At 34.9% G+C, this 17,930-nt stretch overlaps 1 protein-coding gene across 5 annotated transcripts in view; it reads left to right on the top strand.

The window, feature by feature from the left end:
- HERC4 (HECT and RLD domain containing E3 ubiquitin protein ligase 4) overlaps window positions 1–17,930 on the top strand; it is a 140,330-nt gene that overhangs the window by 119,955 nt on the left and 2,445 nt on the right. For all 5 annotated transcript variants that reach the window (XM_047072846.1, XM_047072847.1, XM_047072849.1 and 2 more), the window contains 4 exons: window positions 5,535–5,701; window positions 6,340–6,406; window positions 8,799–8,881; window positions 13,262–13,445. In XM_047072846.1, the coding sequence (XP_046928802.1) occupies window positions 5,535–5,701; window positions 6,340–6,406; window positions 8,799–8,881; window positions 13,262–13,445 (501 nt within the window). The remainder of the gene's footprint in view (window positions 1–5,534; window positions 5,702–6,339; window positions 6,407–8,798; window positions 8,882–13,261; window positions 13,446–17,930) is intronic.

The following is a 17,930-nucleotide window of genomic DNA, read 5'->3' as shown; positions in this document are numbered from 1 at the left end:
ATTGATATATTGAATATTGGGATATTAAGCCTCCAACTATTATTTTAGAATCATATTTCTCCTGTCAATTGTGTCAGTTTTGTGTGTATTTTGAAGCTGTATTGTTAGGTATGTATATATTTATAAATGTTACATCTTCTTGAATTGATGCTTATCAGAATATGTCTTCATCTTTTGTAATAATTTTAAATTTAAAGTCTATTTTGTCTGATACTGGTATAGCCACTCATCTCTCTCTTGGTTACTAGTTACATGACATATCATTTTTTTCAAACTCTCACTTTTTTTTTTTTTTTTTTTTGAGAGAGTACAAACGAGGGAGGGGCAGAGAGAGGGGGACAGAGGATCTGAAGCAGGCTCTGCACTGACAACAGCAAGCCTGATGTGAGGCTCAAACTCGCGATCATGACCTAAGCTGAAGTCTGATGCTCAGCCAGCTGAGCCACCTGGGGACCCCTCAAACTTTCACCATCTAGTGTCTTTGAATTTAAAGTGAGGCTTGTAGACAGCATGTACAGCATCTTCCTAGACTTACTATGGAGTTATGTTTCAATAAACCCACCGTAAATTGGAAATTTTGTAAGTTAAACATGCATTGACTACACCTAACCTATCAAACATTAGAGTTTAGCCTAGCCTATACTAAACATGCTCAGAACAGCCTGTAGTTGGGCAAAATCATCTTAAGCCTCTTTCATAACCAAATAGTGAATATCACACGTAATTTATTGAATAGTGTACTGAAAATGAAAAATAGGCTGGTTGTATGGGCACAATGGTTATAAGTGTATTGGTCGTTTACCCTCATGATTGCATGGCTAACTGGAAACTGTGGCTTACTGTCGCTGATCAGCACATAGTGCATATTGCTATCCCAGGAAAAGATCAAAATCTAAAATGTGAAGAATGGTTTCTACTGGTGGAGTATCACTTTTGCACCGCTGTAAAATAAAAAAATCGGAAGTCGAACCATTGTAAAGTAGGGACTGGCTACAGTTGAATAATGGTTTTTTAAAATCTGTTCTGCTAGTTTCTGCCTTTTGATTGCAGAATTTAATTCATTTACATTTAAAGCTGTTACTGATAAGCACTTCTGCCATTTTACTGTTTGTTTCCTATAAGTCATATCTCTCTTATTCTTCAGTGCCTCCATTACTGTCTTTTTTAAAAATTTAATTGATTGTTTTGTCTAGTGTGTTTTTTTGATTCTTTTCTCATTTCCCTTTCTCTCTCTCTCTCTCTCTCTATATATATATATATATGTATGTATATATGTATACATATATGTTCTCTTTCTCTCTCTATATATATATATGTATGTATATATATATACATTTTTTTCCCTGAGTAGTTGCTCTGAGGATTACAATTAACACCTTAAATTTATAACAATCTTGTTTGAATTAATACCAACTTCCATACTATGCAGAAACTCTGCTCCTGAAACAGCTCTGTCCCTTCCTCTTTGTTATTGTCACACCCTACAGCTTTATACATTGTATGCCTATTAATGTAGATTTATACTTATTTTACACGTTTGAGTTTTAAACCATATATAGAAAAAAAGGGAGTTGCGAGTCAAAAATATAATAATTTTAACTTTTATATGTACTTGTGTAGCTACCTTTAACAGAGTTCTTTTCTTTGTATGGCTTTGAGTTACTGTGTGGCATCCTTTTCTTTCAGCCTACTGAACTTTAGCATTTCTTGTAAGGAAGGTCTAGTAGCAACAAACTCCCTCAGTTTTTCTTTATCTGAGATTTCCTGGATGTAGAATTCTTGCTTGACAGTTTTTTCTTTCAGCTCTTTAAATGTGTCATTCCACTGTCTTTGACATGCATGGTTTCTGATTAGAAATCAGCTATTAATCTTATTGAGGAGCCCTGCTGTGATGAGTTGCTTCTCTTTTGCTGCTTTCAACACTCTTTTTGTAATTGACTTTCAACACTTAGATTAAAATATGTCTGGATGTGGATTTCGAGTTTGTTGAGCTGCTTGGATGTTAGATTTATGTCTTTTATCAAATTTAAGAAATTTTTAACCATTTCTTCATATATTCTTTCTGCCCCACTCTCTCCTTTCCTTGTGGACTCTCCTGTCTATGTGATGGTACACTGGATGGTATCCCACAGATCTGTTAGACTCTGTTCATACTTCTTCATTTTTTTTCTTGCTGCTGTTCAACAAAGTAGATAATCTCAATTGGCCTATCTTCAAGTTCATGGATTCTTTTTTCTGCCTGCTCAAATCTCTTGTACCCCTGCAGTGAATTTTTTGTTTCAGTTATTGTACTTTTCAGCTCCAGAATTTTTAGTTCTTTTCCATAATTTCTCTTTCTTTACTGATACTCTCTATTTGAGGAGACATTGTTCTTCTGTTCTCTCCCCCCAGTTCCCACCCCCATGGTTTCCTTTAGCTATTTGAGCATATTTAAGACAGTAAAAAGTCTTTGTCTAGTAAATCCAGTGTCTGGGTGTTTCTCAACAATTTATATTTAATTTTTTTTTCTTATGAATGGGCCATATTCTTTTTTTGCATGTCTCATAAATTTTTGTTGAATACTGGACACTTTTGAATACCAGACAATTATTTCTTTTGTCTTTTTCTTGTGATCCTTGGCTTTTTATTCACATTTAAGAATATGACACTGAAAAGCTACCTAGTTTGAGTATATACATTTATGATTTACAATCACCATTCATAGAGTGATTAGGTAGAGGTGTTTCAAGGAGAACCATCAATTGTCAACATTTACAATTTGGCTGCCAGTGTTCTAGTAGTGTTCTGAACACTGGAAAGGGAAGCTGGGATTTCTCATTGTTAACTATGCATACCTTCATTTGATCCACTTGTTTCTTTGTATGTGTATTCTATGTTTTGTTTTTTAATTTTTTTTAATGTTTATTTATCTTAGAGAGAAACAGAGCATGAGCAGGGGAAGGGCAGAGAGAAAGGGAAACACAGAATCTGAAGCAGGCTGCAGGCTCTGAGCTGTCAGCACAGAGCCCAATGCAGGGCTTGAACCCATGAACTGCAAGATCATGACCAGAGCTGAAGTCAGAGGCTTAAGCAACTGAGCCACCCAGGAGCCCCGTTTTAACTTTTTAAATTACATTTTTAGTTGAAGTATAGTTGATATTCAATATAATATATATTAGTTTCAGGTGTGTAACATAGTGATTCATTAGTACACATAGTGTACATAGTGTATGTACAGTGCTCAAAGTGTAGTTACCATCTGTCACCATACAAAGCTATTAAAATATTATTGACTACATTCCCTGTGCTCTACTTTATATCCGTGTGACTTATTTATTTTATAATTGGAGGATTGTACCTCTTAACCCCCTTGAACCCTTTGATCCCTTTGTTTTTAATGCACCATCTGTCTCAGATTCCAGAGCCACTTTGGCTCATTGTCTCCAGAAAGGTAAGGGACTTTTCACCACATATCCTGTTTTCAACTACTGTAGTTAGTACCTCTGACTTTCAGAGTCTTATGTTTTACTAACTGAGCTAGCAGGGCTACTTGACTTTAAAGGTATTTTTGCTACTTCCATTCCCTGAGTCTGAAGCACAAATTAGCTTGTTTTTCATTGGCTTTTCTCTTAAGCTCCTGTTTCAGTTTAAGCTTCCTGAATCAGTTAACCACCCTACTACTAACCAGCCTACAGTTAACCATCTACTTTTCGTATTTTGAAATATTATCATCTCTTTAGTAATATTAAAACCCTCCCCTATTTTTTCTATTCTCTTTTATCTTGTGGGTTTATGCCCATTTTAATCCTTTATTCACGTTTAGAGGGATTTCAGGAGGAAGAGATATTAACATGTTATTCGGTCTGTCCTGTTCTAAAAGGACTTTCTGAACTTAAACACGGGATAGGACATCACAAAGGAAAAAGGCTAATTTGACCACTGGAAAAAACTGTGACATTTATGTATAACAAAAACAAGATTATTAAGAAGTATATAGCAGACTGGGATATATATATAACCGATATGACATAGGATAATACTCATAGAATATGAAGAATTCAAATACAAATATATAAGAAAACACTAGCTCCAAAAAGTAAATGGGCCAAGTATACAAAGAGGCATTTCACAAACACACACAAATCCCTAATTTTCAGTATCACTAGCAGACAAAAATACATACTAAACAAGTTTGCATTTTTTAACTCCTATAGAAATATGTGTCTGTGTGTGTGTACAGATGAAAATGGGGAAAGATAGCCATTTTCTTGGACTACAAATGTCAGTGTAAATGGAATAGGTATGGAGGAAAACAGTTTGGGGTTATGCTTAACTATCATTTGAGTTTGAGATTCTTCTTACAAATTAGAATTTCTCCTAAACAAACATTCCAAACTGTGCAGAAATGATACACGTCATATTTGGAATATCACTAACTAGTTGGAATAACTAACACTGATAGTGCCTTTACTGTGTGCTACAGGAACCGGGCTACAAGTATTTTACATACATTAATCTCATCCTCACAACAACCTTATGAGATAAATACTGTTTTTGTCTTTGAAAACATTGAGGCCAGATAGTGAATGAACAGGTGTGGAGCCCCAAATCTGATAAAAATGTTTTTCTCTTTAACTGTCATGCTCACAGAATTTTCTGCTACTATATGTTGCTTCTCTAAAGATGAGGGGAAATAAGCATTGTTTTTGATGTTTTAATAATATAAAATCCAACTGTAGTAAAATAGCTAACTTTGCAGACCGTGGTACGATATGCAGCCATTAAAAATCATGTTTTAGAAGAATATTTAATGATAAAATACTTGTGATTAGAAGAATGAGAAGACCTTAAGTATAATGTTTTTTTTTTTTAAAACATTTTTTAACGTTTATTTATTTTTGAGACAGAGAGAGACAGAGCATGAATGGGGGAGGGTCAGAGAGAGGGAGACACAGAATCCGAAACAGGCTCCAGGCTCTGAGCTGTCAGCACAGAGCCCGACGCGGGGCTCAAACTCGCAGACCGCGAGATCATGACCTGAGCCGAAGTCGGCCGCTTAACCAACTGAGCCACCCAGGCGCCCCAAGTATAATGTTTTTAAATTATTTTTTGAATTTACAGTTGATGAAAATATGTAAAGAAATTTTTTTAATCATTGTGAATGGATTACATGCATTTATTAATTTTCTTTTTGCCTTTTAAATCTTTGAAATTTTGAATATGTATAATTATTTAAGTCAGATTAAGTGTTCTAGTAATCATTTCATTTATTAATTTAATGATGTAGAAATGCTCATATTTCTGGGAGAAAAAGCCACTTGTGATTTTAGCAAGGTCTTAATTTTGTCTTAGAAAATATATTGATGGAAATAATGTAGAAATACTAACACTGATATTATCCCAGGGAGATATGCTTGAGAATAAGCTTTTTCTTGTTATTCATTACTCTGTGTCTTCAAAATTTTCTACTACAAGTGTATGTTTTTGTCATCAGAAATAATGTAATATTTTAACTTGGAAAATAGTCTTTACTTTTTTTTTTCTTTTATTTTTAGACATTTGAAGATAGTGATTTGTTCCATTTGATTGGTGTTATCTGTGGATTAGCAATTTATAATTTTACTATTGTGGACCTCCATTTTCCTTTGGCTTTGTATAAGAAACTGCTGAAAAAGAAGCCATCCTTGGATGATTTGAAGGAACTAGTGCCTGATGTTGGGAGGTTAGTTGTAAAGAATGACAAGGATGGAGTGTAGGTAATAGAGAATGAGAAATGTACAGAAAGCTTTCCTTTTAGGAATAATTGTATTTTGTGCTTGTTGAATTTCCAAAATAAACAAAAACCCTTCTCATATTGGAGAACTCATGGTGTTACCCAGATCAAAATTTTCTACTGAAAGACTTGTGTGTATAAAACCATTCCCTAAATTTTTAGAAATTTAACAATATTTTACAAATATCAGATAATAAACTTAGGAAGGCAATGTTTCCTGAGAATAGTTAAATGATTTACTTGGACTTCTGATTACTTTCATTCCTAGCTGGAATACATAAAGTTTCTTATTTATTACATAAAATGGAATAAAAATTGTATATGAATAAGAACAAATGTTAAAAATGGCTGGACACATGGCCTTTGTATTTAGAAGAGATAAAAACCTTAGAGTGATTTATTTGTTCCTTCAAAATTGTTCATTAGCTTGCCATTACACATCTACCATTCTGAAACAAATACAAGAGTACAGATTCATAAAAGGATTTTATCAAGAATGAATGAGAAATATATATTTATCCATAAGCAAAACAGTCAAAATACCCAGTAATGTTTTACCTCAAAGAAAAATGTATATTGTTTTGCAGAAGCATGCAACAATTACTGGATTATCCAGAAGATGATGTCGAGGAAACATTTTGTCTTAATTTTACGGTAAGATGGAAAGACCTAGAATAACCTGATTATTCTTCATCCCTGCCTTATGGTTTTTGTTTTTTTTATGTTGACGAGTGGAATTCTTAACCCTTTAGCTAACATTTATTGAGCATTAACTGTTTGCTAGTCATAGTACGTACATTATTTCATTTAATCCTCATAACAGTCCTATGAGATTGGTATTATCCTTATTTTACAGATGAAGAAAACTGAAAACAGTCATTACATGTCAGAAATAATATTTATACCCAGGTCTGTGACTTCAGAGCCTAGTGTTTTATCATTATGTTAAAGATCTTTACAAATACAAGAAGACCTCTTTATTCAAGTATTCATTTTTGAGTCTGCAGTTAATTACAAGAAGCTTTAGAGAAGCAAAAGTTACTGTACATTAGAAAATTCAGTAATGAACTTACCACTTAAAAGATTAATTCCTACTCAGACATCCCTTTCTACTTACATTAATATTTGTCCTTGCCTATTTACCTTACTGTTGAATGACATACCACAGTGCAAATGCAAATACGTTGGAATGATATTTAGAAAAAGAAATTGCAAATCTTACCAAAGATACAGAATTTTGTTAATTTAGTGAAAGGGATGTTGAATAACTTATCCATCCACATGCAAAGCCCTTGACAAACAAGGATCTGGCAGAAGTAGACCAGTTGACAATTAAAGATGAGAAAATCAGCAAGGATTGTGAGAAAGCACTCCAGAATGGAATGGTTTAAATGTTGTTAATTAGACTCTTGTGAAAATGGTAAAGCCTTTGGTCTTCTTTCTTTTTGTTTTTAAAAACTTTGTGTATTTGTTTTTCCCCCAAATAGTCCCCTTTATGATCTTGTGGTCAAATCTGACAGATACTATATTCTCCTATCCCACAATTTTCCAAAAAAATGATGTGCCCCGTCAAAAAAGTTTACCCATTTCTTGATCATTTTAAGAATTGGCACATAGTACAATTTTAAGAAAATTTGGCTAAAATGAAATAAGTGAATTTATTTTAATAAATAATGGTTGAATGGTTGGTTTCCCAGTGGTTTGATTCTTTAATTCAATTTCATTTATAAGAGAAACAATTATCTTTGAATTTTTATTGATTATCTCAATGGACTGAAACTTCGGGTTCCAAGCAATATAATTTCTAATTTGTCAATGCCAAGTTTGTGAATGCTTTAGTATATTCAAGAACTATGGTAATTTAAACATTCCTTCCCACTGCCATTTCTTTTCCAGAAATTTTCAGTGAGTCTTTATTGCTTGCATAATAATAGCTTTAGAATGGGCTTCAGAGTCTTATTTGTAATCTGGCTTTCTTTGTAACTTACACTATATTCCTCCATTAATAGCAAGTTTTATCATGTCACACAGTATTCTCTCATGTACCTTATCTTCCTGTTTTTTAGGGCCATACGTTTTCAGAATTTGATATTTACTGTCATATGTATCCTGTCCAGTCTCTATGCTCAGTCAGAAATTCCATCCCCTCTCAATCTTTGAGGGCCCTACTCATCCTTCTAGGTGCTTTTCAAAGGATATTTCTTCCTCAAGGTCTTTCATACTTCCTCCAGTTAGAGAGTGTTCTTTCCTCTGTGGTTTGATAGCATTTTGTTTATGTCTCTATTACAGCATTTATTTTAAGAAGTTGCTTATATAACACATTTCTCCTCCTTAACTAGATAGTAAATTCCACAGCAGGGATTTATTCATCTCTTATCATCTCAACCCCACCGTAATGTTTTATAGATAGCAGGTACTAAAAAAAAAAAAATGTTTTCATAGAAGAGGATAATATTCCAAAAAGAGGGAATAGAAGGAGAAAAGATACAAAGGTGGGAATGGTAATACTTATAGGAAAATTAGCAGACTAGTAAAGCAAATAAAAAGTTTCAAAATAACCAGCTATCTTTATAAACCAAATCGTGCATACTGGAAAAACCATGTATGATCAAGAATGCAAACAAGACAGGAATATAAGAGTAGGAGCTGTCAAGTGAGAAGAATGCATGGCAGGTCTAGGCTGCATACATTTTGACCACCTGTATTCTGTTATATGTGCAAGGAAAACATCCTTTCTGATATTTTACTCCTGTAGTGATTGTTCTAAAGTCTTACACATAATAAATACTCCATTTCCTGTTCTAAACTAACCAAACATTTGGTAATTTGTAGTTAGTCACAGTAGGATTTCACACTACTACGGCGGATGAAAACTTCTAGTGTGGCTTTATTTAGAATTCACAAATAAGCTTATGATAGTCACAGAATTTTACCTCAGCTTTATTCTTATATTTAATGAGAGAAAGGTAGACTATAATAATAGGTTATTAAAATCTAATAAGTTTTGAGTCTGACATTGACTTTTTTTAAAAATTTAAATTAATAGATCACAGTTGAAAACTTTGGTGCAACAGAAGTGAAAGAGCTGGTTCTAAATGGTGCAGACACAGCTGTTAACAAACAAAATCGGTAAGTGAATTATAGCAGCATCAGTGGTAGTAATAACTTTCCGTAGGCATTTTCTTCTGTATATAGAAACCTGTCACAGTCTTAAGTTTTTACTCAGGTAAAACTTACTTTTTGAATGGTTAGTAAGGAAGTAACTGCCTTTTGTTCCTGAAATCTCTTTAAGACATTAATAAAGAAATAAAAGATCATAACCAAAACAAAGAGAAGGGAGAGGAGACAACAGAAACCCATTTTTGGAAGCTAGAGAACAGGAGTAACTAACTAACTGGTCAACCAGAGACAGTTGCAACATAGGAAGGAGTCAAGAAGGCAGCCAGTTTTTATATTGCTTAACTGCGGCTCAGGCATTGAGAATAAAAATGTTAGAAAGTATATTGGGCTTAGGGAATGCTGGAAATAGAAAAATTGCTGTTATAAAAAGCAGTTAAAAACCCATTTACCCATTTTCATTAGCACTACAATAGCCTGGCAACTTCCCTTTCTGGTCTAGGCGGAAGATTGGAAATTTACCTTCTGGAGAGATTGAACTAAAGGGACTTTGGATATTTTGAAGGGCGGGGGAGGCGCTGGGGGAAAGGGATACTTTAGATTTGAGTACAGTTAGGCACAACCAAGGGTAAGAGGCATACTGAAAACAAGTAGATTGAGTCTACAGTTCCCTCTCTTTGGCACTGTGTGCTGGAGGATTCTTTGAGTAAACTGCCTCACTTTTAAGTATGAGTAGATAGCCAAAGATCGATGGACGTTTAAGGAAAAACCAAAACCATCGAATGCCAAGGAAACAGAAACAATGCAGGATGAAGAAGAAAACTTCAAAAGAAAATGAAATCAGTATTCTTAAAATGATATAGATTAAAAATTACTGACTTAAAATTCAAAAAAGTTGAATTAAAAATTGAAAAAAAAATCACTGAAAGACATTTGTCAAATAAATGGTACCAAAAAACTTGCCAGAACAGAATGACATGCTTTCTTAAAAGACATGCCTTTAAAATTGAAAGCATGGAAAGTTTAAAAAAAAAAAAAAAAAAAGACATACTAAGGCAAAAGAGAACTTTCAAAATCCTAGGAGAATAAAGATTCCTAAAACCTTCCAGGAAAAAAAAATATACTGACCATATACAAAAAAGAACCAGAATAACCTCGAACTTTTCTAAAGAATGACACAAGCTGGGAGATCAAAATTCTGGGGAAAGATGATTTTTTAACTTAGAATTTTGTATCAGAACTGTCAAGTATGTGCATGTATATAAAAACATCTCCAGGCATCCAGAGTCTCAGAGAATCTACTTCCAGTGCATTTTTCTCAGGAAGTTACAGGAGGATGTGTTCTACCAAAACAAGGAATTAAACCAAGAAAGAGAAAGACACGGGATCAAAAAAAAAAAAAATACAATCCAATCCAGAAGAGAGGCAGAGGATTTCTTCTGCAGGAACAGCAGTGTGTAGAAGGTTTAGGAAAAAGCAGCCGATGTGGGTTAGATCAAGAGGATGGAGGCTCCAGGAGGGCTGTCTCCAGGAGAAAAATGCAGCTTTTGCTCCCTTATGTAGTTGAATGAATCTAAAGAGATTGACATTTCTGTTAAAGTGAGGGATGAAGTAGCAAATTAAGGGAAGGAAAAGTTGTGGTTTTTTAAAAAATTTTTTAATGTTTGTTTATATTTGAGAGAGAGAAACAGAGGCAAGAGGGAGGGAGCAGAGAGAGAGAGGGAGACACAGAAGCAAAAACAGGCTCCAGGTTCTAAGCTGTCAGCACAGAGTCTGACGCGGGGCTTGAACCCACGGACCCATGAGATCATGACCTGAGCCGAAGTCGGACGCTTAACCGACTGAGCCACCCAGGTGCCCCAAACAAAAGTTCTTTTTAAAGAAAGGCAGGTAATAAAATATTCCAACTTAATTGTGAGCGATATTTATGATCATAAAAATGTCAACAGTGAACAGTAAGCCAAAAATTGTTATAATGGGAGCTTTAGGGGAAACAAAGTGAGAGAGGGATAATTAAAAATAAGGTAAATCCTCACCTTCCACAATAGGTATTCAGTTCATTAGATTATATTTAAAATTGAAAATTAAGGAATAACATAACTATGTTGTTGAAATTTGAAGGTAAATATCAGAAGTAATAGCGAAAAGTTAAGTTTATTTGCCTTCAGATATCAGGAATTTCTAATGGAAAGGAACAAGACAGAGAACTGCTTTGTTCTCTTCTATGGTGTTACAATTCTTTAGACAAAGCTAGCTTATTGGCTGTTGCCAGGAGCTTTATTCAAATGGTTCTAATTCTGGTTCTGCTACTTAGTAACTGTGTAACTGTAGGTAAATTAGTCAATGTCTCCATGCCTCAGTCTCCTTTTCTGTAAAATGGGATGATAGATTGTACCTATTTCTTGGAGTTATTTTGAGGATTAAATGAGGCAATAATTTTAAGATGCTTAAAATAGTGCTTAGCACATGTACGTGCTCAGTAAATGTTGGCTGTTAGGATTATTACTATTTGACATTTAAAACTGTGTGTATGTCTTACTTTGATAAAAATAAACTGTTTTTAAAATAATGTGAAAATATTTAGGTCTTTCTAATTATCCTTTCTTTAAAAAAATCTTGGTTTTGAAAACTGATTTAGAAAGGTTTTTAGCCTACTATTAAAGTATTATGTTAAGTTTTTTAATTTAGTTAATAATTTGAAGAATTTTTATCTTTGTACTACCAATGCTAGATAAAGTGTTAAAGATAAAAATATTAGCACATAAAGCAATTTAGCCTTTTGTGCTTAAAGCAGATAAATTTCTAATACAGATAAATTTCACTTTCTAATTAGACGAATTATAAAATTATGCATTACAAAATTATCTGCCTCTTTTCATCAGAACCTAATAGCATATGTTATTGATTTTTCCTTAGGCCCACCCAATTTTATATTGACCCCCTTTAACCTTCTTTTTTCTGTTTATAAATTCACTTTGAAATTATTTTATAATTGCTAAGAAGATTATCTATAGATAACTAAATTTGCCAGTATTCCCAGAATTATCCTTTTGAATTTGGAGGACTGGAATATAAAATATTGAAATACCCCTGGTACCCATTCTCATAATTTGTTTGACCAGATAGATAGCTGCATAAAATAATTGTGGCTAACAGAACAAATTGAATAAAACTATAGTGCTAATTCCTGGGTAAAGGGACTTTTGTTTGTTTATAGTTTACTTTTGTATCATAACAGGCAGGAAAAAACATCAGAAGTGTTTGTTATATATATGTGTGTGTACTTATATGTATATGCACATACTTCTGAAAAGAAATGGCACTTGTAATCTTTTAATGAAGTGCTTAATAACCCTTTGAGGTATTTATTCATTTATTTCTAAGAGAGAGAGCATGCAGTGAGCAGGGGGAGAGGCAGAGGGAAAGAGGATCTTAACCAAGCTCCATGCCCAGTGCAGAGCCGATCTCATGACCCGAGCCAAAATCAAGAGTCACTCACTTAACTGACTGAGCCACCAGGAGCCCCTGAGATACTTAGTTTTTAAAATAAATTTTGTTGGGGTGCCTGGCTGGCTTCATCAGTAGACCATGTGACTCTTAATCTTAAAGTCGTGAGTTCAAGCCCCACATTGGGTATAGAGCCTACTTAAAAAAAAATAAAAATGTGTTTTCAGATTCCTTGAAACCCAACGAAAAACAGGTAGACTGTTGTCTGTCAAACAGTCTGTATCCCAAAGCTCTCATTTTTTCCATCACCTGGTATTTTTAACAGATGACTCTTTTTAGGGATGCATTTGAAGTGGTGCATATAAATCTCAATAATCTTTGAATATTTAAAAATTATTTTGATAGACATTTGTGTCCCTTTAGGAAATGACATTTCACCTTGGAATAGCCTTCCTAATTAGGCTCTGAATGATAGATGAAGTCTGCATGCCTCCTAGATAGTACTGGATTTTTATACAGAAAGAATAATAAACTTCTCTATAAAGACTTTGTCCACTTAGGGGTGCCTGGGTGGCTCAGTCGGTTAAATGTCCAACTTCGGCTCAGGTCATGATCTTGTAGTTCGTGGTTTGAGCCCCGTGTCAGGCCCTATGATGACAGCTCCGAGCCTGGAATATGTTTCAGATTTCAGATTCTGTGTCTCCCTCTTGCTTTCTGCCCCTCCCCCGCTCATGCTCGCGCTCTCTCTCTTTCTCTTGCTCTCTCTCAAAAATAAACATTAAAAAAAAAAAGGCTTTGTCCACTTAGAATCCTGCTTATACTTTCTCAGTTTTATAGCTAAGTAGCAAAAAGTACACGAGATCAAACTTTTAATAAGACTGCATATGTGTTCTCCATAAAAAATTATTTTTATATTCTGTGCCATGTGTGCCTTTTCATTTCTAGGCAAGAGTTTGTTGATGCTTATGTGGATTACATATTCAATAAATCAGTGGCTTCCTTGTTTGATGCTTTTCACGCGGGCTTTCACAAGGTCTGTGGAGGAAAGGTCCTTCAGCTCTTCCAGCCAAATGAACTACAAGCAATGGTTATTGGAAATACAAATTATGATTGGAAGGAACTGGAAAAGGTAAGGGAAAACAAATCTATGAAATTGTCTCAATGGAAAGGCAAAAGGAAAATGTGGTTTATTGATAGAAAAATTGCCCTCTTGTTTATTGTTTTCCATTTTACACTATTTATTAGTTATATTTATAGGAAAGTACTATATACTTCCTACTCCCCAATGAATGAATTTTTTTTTTAAATTTTTTTTTTTTTCCAACGTTTTTATTTATTTTTGGGACAGAGAGAGACAGAGCATGAACGGGGGAGGGGCAGAGAGAGAGGGAGACACAGAATCGGAAACAGGCTCCAGGCTCTGAGCCATCAGCCCAGAGCCTGATGCGGGGCTCGAACTCACGGACCGCGAGATCGTGACCTGGCTGAAGTCGGATGCTTAACCGACTGCGCCACCCAGGCGCCCCATGAATGAATTTAGTTGTATATGAATTAGATACCATTTTTGTATTTGTGGTATTGGTAGTTTTCTTATGGAAAAATGTCATTTATGACAGAGGTCAGATAGAAGTCCCAGCTAAAACTGAGTTTTCATTCTGCCCAATCATAAAACCATTATGAAAAACATTCACATTACTTAACACCTTTGTTTATTTTTTTTTTCTGCTTACTCTCAATGCTAAATTTTTTTAGCAGAGAATAAATAATATTTATGATCTCCATTATTAGTGTTAGCCAATAAAGGGATCTTTGGGGAGAAGATTGGGAATTTTTAAACAACTTTTTTCTTTTCTTTCTCTTTACCAATCATTCTCAGATATTTCTTCAGATAAACATTGAATAAAAAGTGCTAGGTTAGATCAGCTTTGAGAAAGATATATGCAAGTTTGACCTATAAAATTTTCTGTCTTTGTAATCCAACTCTGATACAGTTTTTTGCATTAATAGTTTAATACTATGTACCCATTAAGTTAGCTAACAAGTCTAACAAGGATACAAAGCATTGGTAACTTTCATGCATTGCTGGTGGGAATACAGATGGTATAGCTACTTTGGAAAGAGTTTGGCATTTTCTTGCAGGGTTAAATATGCACTTACTACATGACCTAGCAGTTCTACTCTAAGGTATTAAGTTACATTCACACAAAATCTGTAAATAGGAGGGTATGGGATGTAATTGTTTAATGAGTGCAGAGTTTCAGCTTAGCAGAATGAACAGTTCTGGAGATGCATGGTGGTGATGGTTGTGTAGCCGTATGAATGAACTTAGTACCACCAAACTGTACACTTAAAATGGGTTAAGATGGTAAACTTTCTTATAGGTATTTGACCACAACTTTTTTTAATTATGTTTTTAAAACTCTGCAAACATGTCAAAAACTAGAAACAGCCCAGATGTCCTTCAGTGAGTGAATGGATAAAGCAACCTGGAGTACATCCATACAGTAGGGTACTACTGAACAATAAAAAGGGATGCACTACTGATACGTGCAACAACTGGGATGACTCTTAGATCCTTATGCAGAGTGAAGAAGCCAGTCTCAAGGATTACATACCATATGATTCCATGCATGTGACATTTTTGAAAAGGCAAAACTATGGTGAACTGGATATATGACTGTAGAGAGTAGCGCAGGAGAGTTCTTGGGGTGACGGAAGTGTTCAGTATCCTGATTGTGGCGGTAGGTACACAAGTCTATCCATAGAACTATACCCACACTGGAAAAAAGTCAATTTTACTGTGTATTAATTTAGGGAATAAATTTTTTAATTTAAAGAATAATTAGGACTTCTGGTTGAACATACTACAGTAAACACGTTTGCTCCTTTCCAAAATCTCACTAGAATAATAATAAAGGAATAAAAATAGGAATACACAGACAGAAAAAAATATAAAAGTACCATGAACAAGAGAAAGTAATTTTGGAAGATGGAAAATATGTGGATGAGTTGTTGAGTGACTAGAGCAAAGAAATTTGAATTCTAAGCCTCCTGAGGGACAGAGGTTTTAAGAGACAACTCATTTCACAGCATAGAAATTTTAAAAGGCTCAGGAATTGGTACATGGTCTTGCTGTAGTAGCAGATTGTGTGGTTAGGCTAAAAGCATTAGAGTTACTTCAAAGCTAATTTAAAGAATTGTAGACCCCTCAGCTTCTCTATCCTACCCAGGAGACAAGTCTAGAGAAGACCACAGAATCTGGGAAACGAGGTGGAACTGAGGAAAGTTGGTAGGCAAATTTATATCCTTCAGGAAAGAGATTAAAAATTTATTTTTTGGGGTAAATTGATCTGCTAAAGAGAAGAAAGCTGTACTGATTTTAAGGAGACCCCAGTAGAAATGGACTCCACCTCCAGTCATCCTAAAATAAAAATGATGTAATGGCCTCCAGTTACACTTAGCATCCCACACAGTTTGTCCTTTTTGCCCCATCTCCTATGGTTCTTCCTCTCACTCACATTGCTTCAGTCTTTATGGCCTCTTTGCTGAACCAGTCTTGAGAGCTTTCTATTTATCTATTCCCTGTGCCTGGAACTCTTTTTCACCTTGATCATTCCAAATGCTTCTTGCTCTTACTTCCTTTATGTCTTTATACCTTCTCAGAGACTTTTACTGGCTAACTTACCTAAAATTGGATATGTGCACACACACCCCCACTCCCACACCCTGTCACCCTTCCCTGCTTTATTTTCTCTTTGAATTTGACAATATAAATTTTACTTAATGGTCTTTACTGTCTGTTGCTGTTTTCCCCCACAACAATGTAAGCACCATGAAGGCAGGGTTTTTGTTTCTCTCTTCACTGCTATATTCCCAGAGCCTAGAAGAGCACTCAGTAAGTACTTAAAACCATGTCTGAAGATATAATTGATAGAAATAATCATTTAGTAAGATGGCTTTTTTTTTTTTTTAGTATATTTTAGTGTACTTAATATGTTTGGTTTCTTCCATTGTATACCTGATTCATTATAATTTCAGTGACTAGGATTTGTGACTTTAAATGCTCTTTCTTCATCAGGACTGTGTACACACTCCCCAGAACCATTTGGAAGTTTTTTAATTAAAAAGAAAGATAAAAAACTTTAACCATGTTCCTTTCATTCCCCACTAATATGCTCATAGTCTATAATTCATAGTCATTAATCCATTAATTGATTGCTAGAAGTTCAGCCATTTTTTCCAGACCTGCTTATAAGTAAATAGAAAGTATCGAGTAGATTTCAAGAGTTCAGTCATTGAGATAACCATGGCTACAAATAGAGCCCAAAATTTAAGAAGACCATTAGTAAATACTTGTTGAGCCCCTATGGATACCTAATACTATGCAAGAGATTAGGGAGATATCAGTAAATAAGGTTGAGACATGGTCTTTGCCCTATAATAAGGAAAGTGGACATTAACTTTGGTGAATACTAAGGAAGAGAGTTCAGTGAATGGTATATAAAGAGGAACTTAACCTAGGCTGTACAAATCTGGGAAAGCATCTCAGTAGATGGTAGTAAGGTACTTTACAAGGTAAGTAAGGACTTGGTTCACTGCAGTTTCCCCAAGACTCCAAATTTTGACTGAAACTCTCTCTCTATATATATATTGAATGAATCACTGAGTGAATTTGGTGACATTTAATCTGAGTCCTAAAGGATAAATAGAAATTAGCCTGATGAACAAATAAAAAAAAGGAGGATGTGTCTAAGTGGTCTAGGCTGAGGGAACAGTGTCCAAAGGCCCTGATGCTGGAAGATTCTTGTTAAGAACTAAAAGTTAAGGCCAATCGTGGCTGGATTTTAAAGAACACTTTACAGTGTAATATTCCCTCTCCCCTCCCTACCCCCTTTTCTGTTAGTCCTAGTATTTTTTTTTTTTTTTTTTTTTTTGAGAGAGAGAGTGAAAGAGAGATAGAAAACACTAGCAGGGGAAGGGCAGAGGGAGAGGGAAAAAGAGAGTCTCAAGCAGGCTCTGCTTTGTCAGAGGGCTTGATCCCATGAACTGTGAGATCATGACCTGAGTCTAAATCAAGAGTCAGACACTCAGTCCTTTAAGCCACCCAGAGTTTCCAGTGCTAGTATTTTTTTTTTTAAGGAGAAGTGTATTAGCTCTGTTGGTACAAATGACCCCAAAATTCAGTGGCTTAAAAGTAACAGTGAACATTTATTTTCTCACATATTTTCAGTGGGTCAGGAATTCAGAATGGCTTTAACTGGATAGTTTTAGCTTAGGCATCTCTCATGAGGTTTTCATGCAGTTAAGATACTGATATTGGTGCTTTAGTCATCTGAAGGCTTGATTAAGGATAGATTCCCTTCCAAGATGGCGCACTCATAAGACCATTGGCTAAAAGCCTAGTGTCTCACCATGAAGACCATTCCATGGTGCTCTTTGAGTATCCTCATGACACCTGGCTCTCCCCACAGTGAATGATCAAAAAGAGATTGCAGCCACAGAGTTTTTTATGATCCAGCCTCAGAAGGCATGTATTTCTCATACCTGCAGTATCCTAATGATTATACGGTCAGGCCCATACACTGTGAGAGGGGACTGCACAAGCGCATGAGGA

Source organism: Lynx rufus, unplaced genomic scaffold (genome assembly GCF_022079265.1).
Source record: "Lynx rufus isolate CCGP_SWC_20201006 ecotype Redwood Valley unplaced genomic scaffold, mLynRuf1.p SCAF_11, whole genome shotgun sequence".
NCBI lineage: Eukaryota > Metazoa > Chordata > Mammalia > Carnivora > Felidae > Lynx > Lynx rufus.
This window is presented reverse-complemented; position numbering and strand designations above follow the sequence as displayed.